This window comes from Xyrauchen texanus, chromosome 16 (assembly GCF_025860055.1).
Source record: "Xyrauchen texanus isolate HMW12.3.18 chromosome 16, RBS_HiC_50CHRs, whole genome shotgun sequence".
NCBI lineage: Eukaryota > Metazoa > Chordata > Actinopteri > Cypriniformes > Catostomidae > Xyrauchen > Xyrauchen texanus.
The window spans coordinates 16395009-16408977 of record NC_068291.1 but is presented as its reverse complement, the minus strand read 5'-3'; the positions used below and the strand labels follow the sequence as shown (position 1 = coordinate 16408977).

The 13969-nt window shown below is 38.7% G+C and overlaps 1 protein-coding gene across 1 annotated transcript in view; it reads left to right on the top strand.

The window, feature by feature from the left end:
- The first annotated feature begins 726 nt into the window (after nt 1–726).
- LOC127656909 (mitotic deacetylase-associated SANT domain protein-like) overlaps nt 727–13969 on the top strand; it is a 34936-nt gene continuing 21693 nt past the window's right edge. Inside the window, 4 exon segments of the mRNA XM_052145449.1 lie at nt 727–1048; nt 7946–9750; nt 13607–13697; nt 13700–13914. Of these exon segments, the coding sequence (XP_052001409.1) occupies nt 8275–9750; nt 13607–13697; nt 13700–13914 (1782 nt within the window). The 5' untranslated portion in view covers nt 727–1048; nt 7946–8274.

Genomic DNA, 13969 nt, shown 5'->3' with positions numbered 1-13969 from the left:
TCTATCTCTTATAAATAGCACCAAAAAAAAGACAAATATATATATATATATATTATAATGGCTTGAGTACCAAAAGTGAATAAGGGGTCGTTAGAGACACTAGGTATGTAAAATTGTCCAGTTTTTTTTAAATTATTTTTTATTTTTTTGCACATCCATAAATTCTGATTTTTTTCTGCAAACTCCATCAGTCGTGCTCACAATGTTCCCCTTTGTAAAGGTTTTCTATTTGCACCAGAGAAGATGGATTGAGCCCATATTTTGAGCCCGTTCTCTGAACTCCAAGTGTGTGCATCCTACATGCTGTTACAGCAGTATTCTATATTAGTGCAAATGAAGTGGTGTTTTACATTCAGTACATAGAACATATTGAAACTTGGATTTCTGTTATGAAATAATCACTTTGTTTCTCATTTATTCACTTGTTCTCACATTCAGTAGAATAGTAGCAGGTTATGTTTGCAGTGCTGTTTTTGTTTAGTTTTATCCTCTCGTGAAGATACTGTCATTCATTTGCTTGATTCAGGTATTATGGATTGGGATGTTTGGTGCAAGTTATTTGGTTATTTGTTGCCCATGCTGTACAGGACATTTCCCAGTGACGGAATTTCCCGCATGGCACTTGCATTTGCTGTAACTTACAGCAGCGCGCCGCATGGAAAGGGAAATGCCTTATATGGTCGCGGATGTGGGTGTGGCCAGCAGGACAGTAGGGGATCACAAGACTTCAGCTGAAAGATTATGTTGTTCCATACTCACTGTATGAGAAAACTAGACTGTGTTTTGGGCGTTTTGATACGCGTGCGTGTGCAATAATAACGAAGTCGCATGTCATATTTGGAAGCAACTGCCTCGCCATTTTCTCAAAGAAGCCCTCCATTTCTATTTCTCTGTGGTTTCGTTTGTGAGGCTCTACCTCTTGACTTGAATATTACTCGAGTGAGGTCAGCATTGCATGACTCAATCGTGGATAATCATGCAGTCATTTCTGTACTATTGCTTTGGACCTTGCAGTTGTTCTTAGTGTCACATTAAAACAACGCACACGGTAAGGATTTGTTCTTTTTTGTGTAAAAGTCTTATTAGGTCACGATTTTATATGTACAGAGGTGAAGTCTGCTCAGCAAATCGAAACCATGCAATAGACATTCTTTAACATGACATTACTCTTCAAGTTGTTGCAGAGTAATAATAATGTCATTTGAACATTCGCTATGTGTGGATGTTGACACCCTTGTGCTGAAAGCTGAAAGCAACAACTAACTTCCCCACAAATTACATTCACCATAGTTGACAACTAGGAATAGTTATTTTGTTGCTCGAGCATGCTTCATAGGATGCATTGTTGTCTGACTTTGTTGCAGTGTGCCACGGAATTAGTGACTGGATAATCCCTTTTCTGCAACAAAGGATATCTGGTAAATAGCGCTGAGCTGGCTGCACTAAAAGGAGGGGGAGGGGGTCCAGGAAAGGCAGTGATGTAGTATGCAAACACTCTGGCTGTCTTAAAACCAAGGGAGCTGTCTACCTAGACACCACAATTTTGGGGCATCATAGGCATGTTTGGATCACTTGAACTAATGTTCGAACACGACGGGGGCGTTCACTCAGGACGCGCGTTATTGCATTTCGTCTGCGTTATTTTGTATTTACATGCGTCTGATGGTTGTCTATGGCCGTTGCGTTGCGTGTCACTATTTTTTGTTTTGCGTCTAAAGATATGTTTCGGGTTCAGTATGTATAGGCATAATGTTGATTACCACACAGTAAATAATTTTGAGTCGTCCCTCATTTAATAATAATAATAATAAATATATATATATATATTAAAATCGTTGTCACAGTAATGTACTTGCAATAGAAGTGAAAAGGTCTTGAAAATTGCAAAGTTATAACCACAAGATTATATATTAACCCTATATTAGTGTGATAAAATCGCTGTTCTACATTATTTTAGTGTGATAAATACAGTGGTAAAAAATAAATGTGTGAACCGTTTGGAATTAGCTGCTTTTCTGCATGAATTGGTCATAAAATGTGATCTCATCAGCTTAAGCTAACAACACACAAACAATTGTAATATTTCATGTCATAAACAATTGAACATTTACAGTGCTATGAAAAATGTAAATAAACCCTTGGATTTAATACCTGGTCGATCCTCCTTTGGAAGCAAATTACCTATGCACAATGTTCAGAAGTGTTCTTCTTTACAGAACTGCTTCAGCTCAGTGCAAAATGACCTGTTTATTGTTTTCCATGTAGTAGACTCATGAACAGAGAGGTTAACCAGTTTCAATGGTTCCTTCAATTCTTTAGCCATCATTCTAGTGTTCTTTTTTACCTCATTGAGCACTCTGTGGTGTGGCCTTTGAGTCATCTTGGCTTGATGGCCACTTCTAGGGAGAGTAGCCACAGTACTAAATCATCTCCAATTTGTCTAACTGCAGACAGATAAATGTCTAAGCTCTTTGAGATTTTTGTAACCCTTTCCATCTTTATCCAAAGCAACAATACTTGATCGTAGGTCATCTGAGATCTCTTGTTTTACGAGGCATGTTTAACATCAGCAGATGTTTCTTGTGAATAGAAAACTCAAAATGTTTGAGTTAGTGCAGCTCTAACCCACACCTCCAGGATACCAGGTTTACATACAATAATTCACTTTTGTTTACATCATTAGCCTAGGGGTTCACATAAATTTCCAACCAACGCTGTGAATGTTTGAATGATGTACTCAATATGTACAAAAACAACACAATCATTTGTGTGTGTGTTTTTTTTTAGTTAAAACAGATTGTGTTTGATTATTTATTGTAACTGAGATGAAGATCAAACCAAATTTAAATTTATACATAAATTCAGGTAATTCCAAAGGGTTCACATACTTTTTCTTGCAACTGTATTCATAGGTATCATTTATGGGTGGGACGGATGGGACATCTCCCGTCCACTTTTTGAATTAGCTTTTGTCTTGAGCAGAAGTTTCCATTTCATTTGTGTGTTATAATAAGTGATGATACAGCGCTGCAATGTGTAGGGAAGAACAAAAGTACCCATTTTCATAAGCGACTAGTCAGTCAGTTGTTTGAACGACTAGTTGGTGTTAAGGATAATGTGTAATTAGTCTTTGTTATGTTCAGGTGAGCCTGATCAGAAGTGTTTCATAGGGATATGGCAAAAAAGTGCAGCACTTCAACGTGGTAACAAACAGATATTCACCAAATAAATAGGCTAAATAACTATAACATAATATTAATATCAAAAACTATCAAATAAGAATAGTAAGAAATAAAAAAGCCTCTTATACAGAGCAGAACGAAACTGCTTATTTGCATCCTGAACGCAGAATGATGCCCTTCAATATAAGCTAAGTGCTTGAGGGCAATCCTTGCTGCCCATTCAAAAGAGCAGAACTGCAAGATAATATTACGGGTACACATCTAGTTCACATCATCCAGCAGTTTCAACTTTGCAACTATTTATTCAAGCAGTTTCAGACAGATAAAGCCTTAAATCTCTCCACAGTACCTCAGAAAAAAACAAACCTTTTAAAAAGTTACATTGTCATGAAAATGAAGTTGGCAATATAACTTTATAACACAGATAAGGTTAGCAAGAACTCTTCCTGTGGGTACACACGCTAAGATGCCCAAAAATGCTATCAAGGTGGACAGCTCACTAGGTTTTGACACACATCCACTCTCTTCTCTTAAGGAGAAATTCTCGCTCCTGTCTCAGCTCTTGAGCTTGTGCCTCTTTGGCATTCATCCGTAGTTTAAATTAGGAATCCATGTGATTAGGTAGCCGAACTTGACATTACAAACCTATTAAACATGTTACCTTGTCAACTGCTAAAAGGGTGGCTTAAGTAACTATGCATCGTTGTTGTCTTTATTTTTATTTGGGTAATTTAATGACATTCATGTACATTCATTGCACACAGTTTTCAACAAACCGAAGGTATTGTTACAACGTGCTGAATTAGTGTAAAGAATCGAAGAATCAACACCAGCATGCAAATTAATATAATTCATTAAGATTAAAAGGTTTTGGCCTACATGGTTTTCTTGCTTCTTAACTGGAAGTTGATTTGGCTGATGTAATTGTAGTTTTACATTCACAGACATATAGGAGTGTTTCTCATCATTGTATTGTGTCACCCCTGAAAAGACTATAGATTTGGATGGTTGCTCCGAAAAAGGAGTGTTGTCTGTATATTAATCTCTATCTATAGCTTGTTTCTATTTGATAGTTTGGTCAGATGCAATATAAGCATGTATGAATGTGACTTGTTATAACATCACTCTGTTGAACACTAAGTGTTGTTGCTTTTCCTCCGCAGTAGCGTTGCATAGTATGAAAATTGACGTTATCATACCATGTACATTTGCTTATCTACGGTATGGAGAAAACAAAACGCAACCGGACGGAGAATCTCACCTTGCGTCCGCATCTCCTTTCCATCAGATTCGTCAACTTGCCCCACACACACACATGCAGCGGAGAAAATGTCAGAGAGAAGCGTGTCTGACATAAGTGAGTGTGTGCGAGTTAGAGCAGTGCTTCTCAACATGTGGGTCACAGGTCTATTCGGACTGGGTTACTGGACAGCAGGGAAAGAGCAATGACATGGTTCTCTCATTGAAGATATTTTGGCGGCCACACAAGTGATAGCCTATTTAGGACTGCCGAGGCAGATTTAATGATTATCTCGCAATCAGCTAAAGGCTTCTCATCTGCACTTTCACACAAGTGTAACAGAACCAGTTCGCGCTAATGATCTGTTCTGATCCCTGGTGCATGCGTGCAACAACCGGCTTCCCTAGATATTGAGGAGCGCAGACCTCAAAACTGATGTGACCAATTTCAATACTAGTGAGACTTTTCCAGTTTAAAGCGTTACAGAGGAAGTCAAATCGAACCCATCAGTAGGCAGCCCTGACATGCCAAACAGCACTGAGGAAAAGAGCAACTCTGTGCTATGCACAAAAAATAAAATAATTACACATAGGAGCGGCTGTGGCTCAGATGGTAGAGCGGATTGGCTACCAATCGCAGGGTTGGTGGTTCGAATCCTGGCCCACACAGCTCCACATGCCGAAGTGTCCTTGGGCAAGACACTGAACCCCGAGTTTCTCCCAATGGCAGGCTAGCGCCTTGCATGGCAGCTCTGTCGCCATTGGTGTGTGAATGTGAGTGTGGATGGGTGATTGGGACACAGTGTAAAGCGCTTTGGTAACCTCTAAGGTTAATAAAAAAAGCGCTACATAAGTGCAGACCATTTACATCATCTTTACAAAATTGTTTCACGATTTTATATGAGTAAAAGTAACTGTTAAATAGACAAAATGTTATAGTTCATATGAAATAATTTAAAGGAAGAATCTATTAGGTCTTATTTATGTCAACAGTGGCAGTTGTAGTTCAAGTTTCAAGATGTGTTTCAGCTAGTACTTATTTTTTCATAAATACTATAATTTGTTATTATTATTACTATTATTTAAGACTAGCACACTGGTAATGAGGAGCCTTTCCTCCTGTGTAATATTTATGTTCATTTTCAATTAAGTTTGAAATTAGGAAGTAAATATGCTCTTTAGTTTTTAAAAGGGGGGAGAGAAAACTTCCTGTCGCTTGTGTTGTTGACCTCAACAACAAAAATATTCACTCGATGCATGTCCTTTTACTTGAAAACCATGAACAAAACTATGCAACATAAAAGGAAATGTGACCTAGGATACATTAAATACAGGTTACATTTCTACTGTGGCGGGTCGCCAAATCTGTCCTGAAGCAAAACCAGTTGAGAACCACAGAGTTAATGGTACAGACAGCAGCAGTCTGGCAGTATATGTTAATTATTAATAATCATAGGACATTACTTTAAAAGCTCACACAGCTGATGTTATTTTTCATTTAATAGTTAATCTAACATGCTATACTAACATGCTTTAGTTATGTAACGTGTTATAGTCACATGCTATTTTTTATCATGTTTATAATTCGGTTCATTATTATAATTCTGTTAGCTTTCTTATTTATTTGAGTTATTTCATTTCTATTTATTATTTATTTTATTTATTTTCAAAAGGGAGATTTGTTTTTACACATACATCCATTCATTATTATTTTTATTTTTTTCAAATTTCAGTTATAATAAAGTGTTTTGTTAAACCAAAAATAAAAAATGGTGTAATACCGTGATATGTGAAACAATGATATTTTATGAGACCCTACTCCACAGTGTTAACTTATAGGTCGACAGATGTTTTATTTTTTATTTATCCAGGCTATCCAGGTATGTGCACATTATCAATCACATTTTCTCATAAAAAGACTGACTCAAACTAATTGTACATACAGTGCACAATGAATATGACATTTACTTATTGCACACATGAAGCACTTTTACTTTTAAGTTGCTCTGTCGCTCTCGTGTGGATCCAGCGAACAGCAATCTACTGGCCAGTTTCAGTTTACTTGGCTCGTATTGCCTGCTTAAAGTGTCAGGGAATGATTGTCACTTTTATTACTAGCTATGATTTGCGTATCAGTGAATTATTATGATTATACTTACATTCTTTATAATTTAATGCAACCTAAATCCATTTGTATTCTTCCAATGCATTGTATATAACCATTTACTCTACCAAATACTTATCATTATGTCTGGGGGATTTTTTTCACTCTCGACTTTATCTATTTTAATTTACATTTTGACAAAAAATGTTAAAATGTATTTTAATTCAAGGTTTCACATAAAAATATTAGCAAATTCTATGGTTTGAAATGTTGTCTCCACCAATAACAGTCAGCAAAGTAAAACCCTCTGCAAGAAGCTTTGTCTGTTTAATGCTTTAGGTTTTGTCTTTACATCAAAGTACTGCATCAACGATACATTCCAAGACGTAAAATCCTTTGCTTGACGAGTAATATTCCTGTATTTGTTAGGTGCTGTGGAGCGATTAAAGTCTTTTCCAGATTCGGTCTTACACTGCTTAAATAAATAGTTGCTGTAAAAATTATTTAAACTGCTTGATATCCTGAACTAAATGTGTACCTGCAATGTTATCAGCCAGGGGCACTCTTCTGCATTCAGAATGCACATAAGGGGTTTTGTGCCACTCTGTATTGGAGCCTTTTGTATATCTTACTTTTGATAGTTTTGTGCAATCAGATGTTATAGTTATTTAGCCTATTTATTTGTTGAATATCTCTTAGTCACCATGTTAAAGTGTTGTGCTTAGTAATGTTTAAGTCATCAGATAGTGTATTGCCTCAATTGGTACAGTTTTGTTTTCATACAGAGATATAACTCATTTAACAAATGTACACTTATGCTTGAGTTCACTGTTTTGAAATATGACTCAAGTCAAAGGATTATTTATTTAAATGGGGATTTGATTGCTAAACATGCACACAACAGCACTTAATCCGCCATGATTAATGAAAAGTTAATGGTACACCTTTTTTTAATCAGTTTTTAAGTACATTTTTTAATGTTGACGTGAACGTATGTGGGGAATCACCTTAAAATTCCTCTCTCATTGTGAAACTGGGTTAGTACATTTACACACTCAACTGGACAGCTTTTCCTCTTACACACTCTCACTCTTTCTCTCTTTCTGCACAAACCAGAAACAATGATTTGTGACTGTGCACCCCTCCCCCCCCACTCACAGTTAACTTTCTCACATGTGTGTCATGTTGGTTGCTAAGATTAGTCAGTTTCTTTCTAGTGAACAAACTACCCTGTATACAATATGGGTTCAACATACTTTTAGCTTCCCACCCTAAACAATCCACCTTTCCCTTTCAAATCCTTTCTCTAGGGCCCTATTCATGAAAATGCTGAAACAGCCATTTCAGTTGAACCCCCTACTAAGCCATAAGTACTGACTCAGAAGGCTAACAATACAATTTTTGACCACTTTCTCCTCAGGTGTTCTCTGATGAATAAGCAACAAGCAAACCTAAAAGACTGCTCAACCCGACTTGATATCCCAGGATCTGTGGAATTAGCAGAGAAGAAAAAAGAAAATCAACATGTTTGACAGACAATGTAGCGAAACTGTTATTTTTGCTCAAGAGATGGTGCAGTTTTGTGTTTTAAAGCTGACCTGTATTCCTACCACGTTGAGTAGATTTGGATGACCATTAACTTGCATAAAACTTGTCAAGGGTCAGAGTGAGACTCCAATACATTTCATTATACCATAGGGAACTTTGTGTGGTTTAGGGGTTTGAACTCTTGTTTATTTATCTTTGTTCATGAAAATCATGAGTTTGCAACCTCAACAGAAACCGAACGCAAAGAGGACCGGAAAACGTATCACTTTCTTTAACGATCAAGGTGTGGCGATGAAAGAGGCCTCTCAGCATTCAGAGTCCTCAGCATATTGTGGCATTGGGGTCACTCCCTCGGGGCCAGGCCATAATGACGCTGGGGTTTTGGAAAGCTCTAATGCAGAAGCACCACATATGTACCTCAATTCTGTCATTTTTAGCCCAGAGAAGGGTGATCAAAGCCGTGGGCACTACCAACAGACAATGCCCATGAAGTGGGCACACCAAGACCCATCTTTGCAGCCTCAACAGAGAGCAAACAATTGGTCACAAGGTGTGACAGCTTGGCCCCAGAACTTTACCCCTTACTTTGGGGCGCAGACTGTTTTTGCAAAGCAGATGCATGAGAGCATGTCAATACAACAACAGCAGCAGCAGCAACCTGAGCCATCTACCATTAGGGCAACAGAAAAACAAGGCGCTGACATAAGCAAAGACAGCTTCAAGGATGCCACCAAAACCAGCCAGTGCATGGAGTGGGAGCAGCAGCAAAACTTTCAGCAGACGCAAAAGCCTGGTATGTTGAATCCACAGCAGCAAGGACAGTCTACTACTGGGAATTCTGTGCTTCAACCCTTTCAGTTAGCCTTTGGACAGCCAAAGCAGAACTTGGTAGCAGGTTACTATAAGGTTGTTCAGAGCAATCGGACCTTGCCAAATTTAAATTACAGTACACAGACGAATTCCCAACATCACCTTCAACAACTTCAGCAACAGGAGCAACAGCAAAAAATTCAGCAGATGCGGCGACAGATAATGCTTCAGCAGCAGCAAGAACAGCTAGAACGCCAGATACAGCAACAGGAGCTTCAACATCAAAAACAGTCACGACAAGTACCACCATCACAACCAGCACATCAACAGAAAATACAGCCTCCACAACAGCAAGTACAACAACAGCATTTGCAACAAATTCAACTGGACTTTGTGAAACAGCAACAAAAATTTGAACAGCCTCATCAGAACCAACATGTAGTGGACAATTACCCTGATGGTCAGAAGCCACATGCACCCTCTTTTGATCGGCATCATCCTCCGTTAAAAGGACAGTGCCAGGAGACAACCGATCCTCCGTCAACACTGTCTCAGGATTCTGTTTCCCCTACGGTTTCTCATCAATCCATTGGGACTCAACAACCTGGGCCCAGGAGATCACGTCGGCTTTCTAAAGAGGGTGGAGGTCCTGCCTCTGATAACCCGTTTATCATGCCAACTGATCATCATACTCAAGGCTCTCAGAATGGGGCTTCTGATACCAATATGGCGCAAGACATCAGGGCCGCTCCAACTGGTGTAATCCAGAGCACGCGGCGTAAGAGAAGGGTATCGCAAGAGGTCAACCTGGAAACCTTGGCTCAGAAGGCTTCGGAAAGGGAATCTCTTCCTTCACATAGTATTAAGGTAAGTTAGCTGTTTTTAATCAAGTATGTAAGTGAAAAAGAATATGTTTCAAGAAAGTATTTATTAATCTATATATTGGGCAATTTATTGGTAAATGCTTATGCTTAACAGTTAATCGGTGTGAGTGCGTTTACATGCAAGTCTTCTACATCATTAGCAGAGTTACATCTCTGTCTTACACTGATTATGCTTAATAAGCAGACAACGTGTGTAGTCATGTACAAGCTTTCAATGAATATCCTTAATCTAGGTAAGGTCATAAGTGGTTTATTCAAAAACCTGACTGGCATGGGCCTGGGTAGCTCAGCGAGTATTGAAGCTGACTACCACCCCTGGAATCACGAGTTTGAATCCAGGGTATGCTGAGCGACTCCAGCCAGGTCTCCTAAGCGACCAAATTGGCCCGTTATTAGGGAGGGTAGAGTCACATGGGGTAACCTCCTCTTGGTCGTGATTAGTGGTTCTTGCTCTCAATGGGCCGCGTAGTAATTTGTGCATGGATTGCGGAGAGTAGCATGAACCTCCACATGCTGGGAGTCTCCACTGTGTCAGGCACAGCGAGCCATGTGTTAAGATGTTCGGATTGACTGTCTCAGAAGTGGAGGCAACTGAGACTTGTCCTGCACCACCCAAATTGAGGTGAGTAACCGCACCACCAAGAGGACCTACTAAGTAGTGGGTATTGGGCATTCCAAATTGGGGAGAAAAGGGGATAAAAAGTTTTTTATAAAAAAAGGCACAGGTAGATATTTGCCCTGATTTTGCAATGCAGGTAACATCATTACTGGCTTATCCGATGTGTGCAAGGGTTGTGCGGATGTCTGTTTATGTTTCGAGGTCAAACACAGAGAATAATCTGATTATTTCAAATCTCATGTAGACGCAGTTTTCTTATGTTGTTGTGAAATTCCCTTTCTCAAGTGAAGTTGACATTGATGTCTGCTTAACATGATACAGTGAGGATGCTGTACCTGTTTTGAATGCTTTCAATTTCTGCAGGTTTCTCAGTTGTAAGGGAAGTGCAAAGTTAGTAAAGAACAGGTGCTGACTGTAACCATTAGGTTACATGATCTGTCGATCCAAACAAAGACTTTTCCACACAACTATAATTACTATCTTATGGCTGACACCCATTACAAAAACCAGCAAAAGCACCCCGCCGTCAGCCCTCTGGCCCTAGTGCATCACTTATGTTTATTTTATTGTGTTGTTAAGTTTAGTTCTTGTTTTGGAATGGGAACTTGTAAAAACATTTCATCCCATGAGAATTGATAGTTAATCTTTATTTATATATATATATATGGAAGATTAACTACCAATTAGCAATAAAATATTAGTTTAAGGAAAGGACCTTAATGTTTTTGGTCCATGCTACTTAGTTCAGCCTGCATTTCATTGTTACGTAAACTTACTTCGAAAAGGACAACAGCTTTCCCTTAAGAAATCTATATGAAGGTTACAAAGAAAGGGTGTGTGAGTACATAAACTGTTGATCTATGGATCAGATAGCATACAGAACATAGAAAGCAGAATAGGTAAAGCAAATCTTGGGTCAAATGATTCCAGCTAATTTGAAAGTGCTTGATATGAGTCAGTAAGGTTTTTTTTTTTTTTTTGGTCTTCTGGTGTTGAAGGGAGTTGTTTTATGCCTCAACCTCCCTTACTCCAAACACACACTAAAACACAGCTCTTGCTCAAGGGTGAGTGAGGGCTTCATGTACTAAACTGAATGCCTCAGCGGTGCCAGCAAGGCTAGAGTTCAGATAAGACAGTCCACCTACTTGGAGGTTTGTAGATTTTCAATAAACATCCAGCTAGACAAATGGTAGTAGTGGTGCATATATTGCAAGTATGTGTTTTTAATATTTAGTTATTTTGTAGTGTGTCAATGAAGTTTCAGTATTTTTTCTTTTCTTTTCTCTAATTTCTCCTCTTTGAGTTTGTAATGAAGTGAAACAGGAATTAGAAACAAGGGTTTGGTGCTCCTCCCAGAATGCTTCTTTTCTGACTCAAATCTTTTAGTTTTTTTTTAAGACGTTTTGAAATTTTCAGGCATTGTGAAATTGCAACAAATGTCTTTTTTGTCAAAGTCTCTAAGTTCCAGTTTTATGGAGCACTCTGTATGCAGTACAGTGAACCTACCACAGAAGGAACTTTTCTCTAATAATTTACATACCCACAGGAGAGATTAATTTGGCCTAAGACCATGTCCTGTTGTGGCATGCCATTATTTTATTGACTGGTGGCACAGATCAATACTCATGCAGTCGGTTTCTGGCTGTAGAGCCAGATATTTCACCATCTTAGCAGAAATGGGATAAGGTGGAGGAGATGGAACTATGATGGATAAATGAATGGGAGAAATTATAACATACACTATGGTAGCTATAGTCAATCGCCTTTTTTGATAGATGTAAAATCTGTTTGTTTGCTTATTAATATTAGCTTTTCATACTGAATTTTTTTTTTTTTTTTTTGCATGATTTTAGTAAAAGGAAAAACATTTGTGAGACCATAGTTGTCAGAAAATGCATTGCACATGTGAAATGTCATTTTGTAATGTAAGCTTGACAAACCATTTTCATTTAGCTTTTTCCATAAGCCTAGTAGCATTTCCAAGATGGACTCTGAGTGAACTGTGACTTTGGTCATAGTTGATTCATTATGTTTAAAAAAAAATAAAGAGAGATTTTGAGCCGACTTCAATTCCTGTGCTAATATATCTTATGCAAGGAATAATTGACGACAGACCGTTGAATTAATGAAAAATGCCAGAGTCAATTATTTAGCTTATACCATGGTTACCACACCTTAAAACATCATTCAGGGTTTTATCTCAAGACATTTTCTGGTTTTCATCCCTAAAACGCTCTTGAGAGTTGAACTACTTTCTTCCGCCACAGATTCAACTTCTTTAATAAAGCTCAAGCCTTCTTGGCTAATTCAAAAACATCATGTTAGAACTAGCAATGGAGGATTGCGCTGCTTTACTTGAGCACTTACTGGAGTAATGAGGTTGTGCATGTGTGTGTGTCAGTTTGTATTTGAGGGAATGAAAGAGAGCAACTCAGAAAATGAGATCGCTTCTGGGATTACCTTTTTTGTTGCAGCTCTCGTCAGAAGTAGCATCGTCAGAAGATGTGTGTCACCATATTCCGATTCTAAATCTTAATCATTTCTTTCATCCACACTATTATGCAGGAGTGCGCGGACATGAGGACACTGTTTTTCTGTCGCAAGTATGTTTGGGTCTTTAGTTTGTTACACATATAACTGTGCTTTCCACTACAGCTATGTGAGGCTGATTAGGGCAAAATATATTGAAACAAATGTTATTTCGGATACTAGAAATTGTTGTATTGATCAAGTTGCGGGGGTGTGGCTCAATTTGTCGGTCGCGAATCGAGTCTCAGTGTGTGTGAGCATGTGTGCGTGTGAGGGGAGACGAGGGAGTGCGAGGGCTCTTTTTAACCGAAATTGAAATAAAAATAGGATATTTTAGACATTGTTTGACGATCTTATCCGATTTACTTTAACCAACAACTTTGCTTTAATTGGTTATTTTGTTGTGGTAGCTTGTAGGACTCTTTGAAATAACTGAAATAATTTGGTGAAGTGATATGGAACCGTTATGAGGACAAGACCTGGAACTACGTCATAGCCGTGCTTTTCCTTGAAAAATAATTGCACCCCTTGGAACGCTTGAATCAAGCATTCAACAGACCCGTGGTATAACAGTTCTTAATCACTTGCTCATTTTCCTTTGTAACTACAGAAGGGAGGAAGGATTCACTGCTAAGATTCAAGCTTTTTGATAAACCATTAATTTCATTGTGTTAATTATTTGTGTTGTCAGCAAGAGCCACACAGGCCCTGGAGTCCGCCTGTGGCCCCATCAGGTCCAGGTCGAGGGGCAGATGAGGTGGATCTGGTGAGTGCCAAGCGGCCAAAGATGAGAGCCTCATGCCACTGGTCATCCCAGTTTCTGTACCAGTGAGGCAGACTGATTCCTCATCCCCAGATCACGAGCAGGCTTCTCTCTCAGCCAGTTGGCCATCACGGCCTTTGTGGTCTTACGACATGAGCTGCTCTGAGTACAAGACCTCTGTGATTGTTACCCGGCGGCGCTCTCTACGGAACTCTCTGTCTGAGAGCTCAGGGCAGGTGAGTACAAGACTGAATGATCCGATATCAAAACCATCATAATCTGCATTTTCTT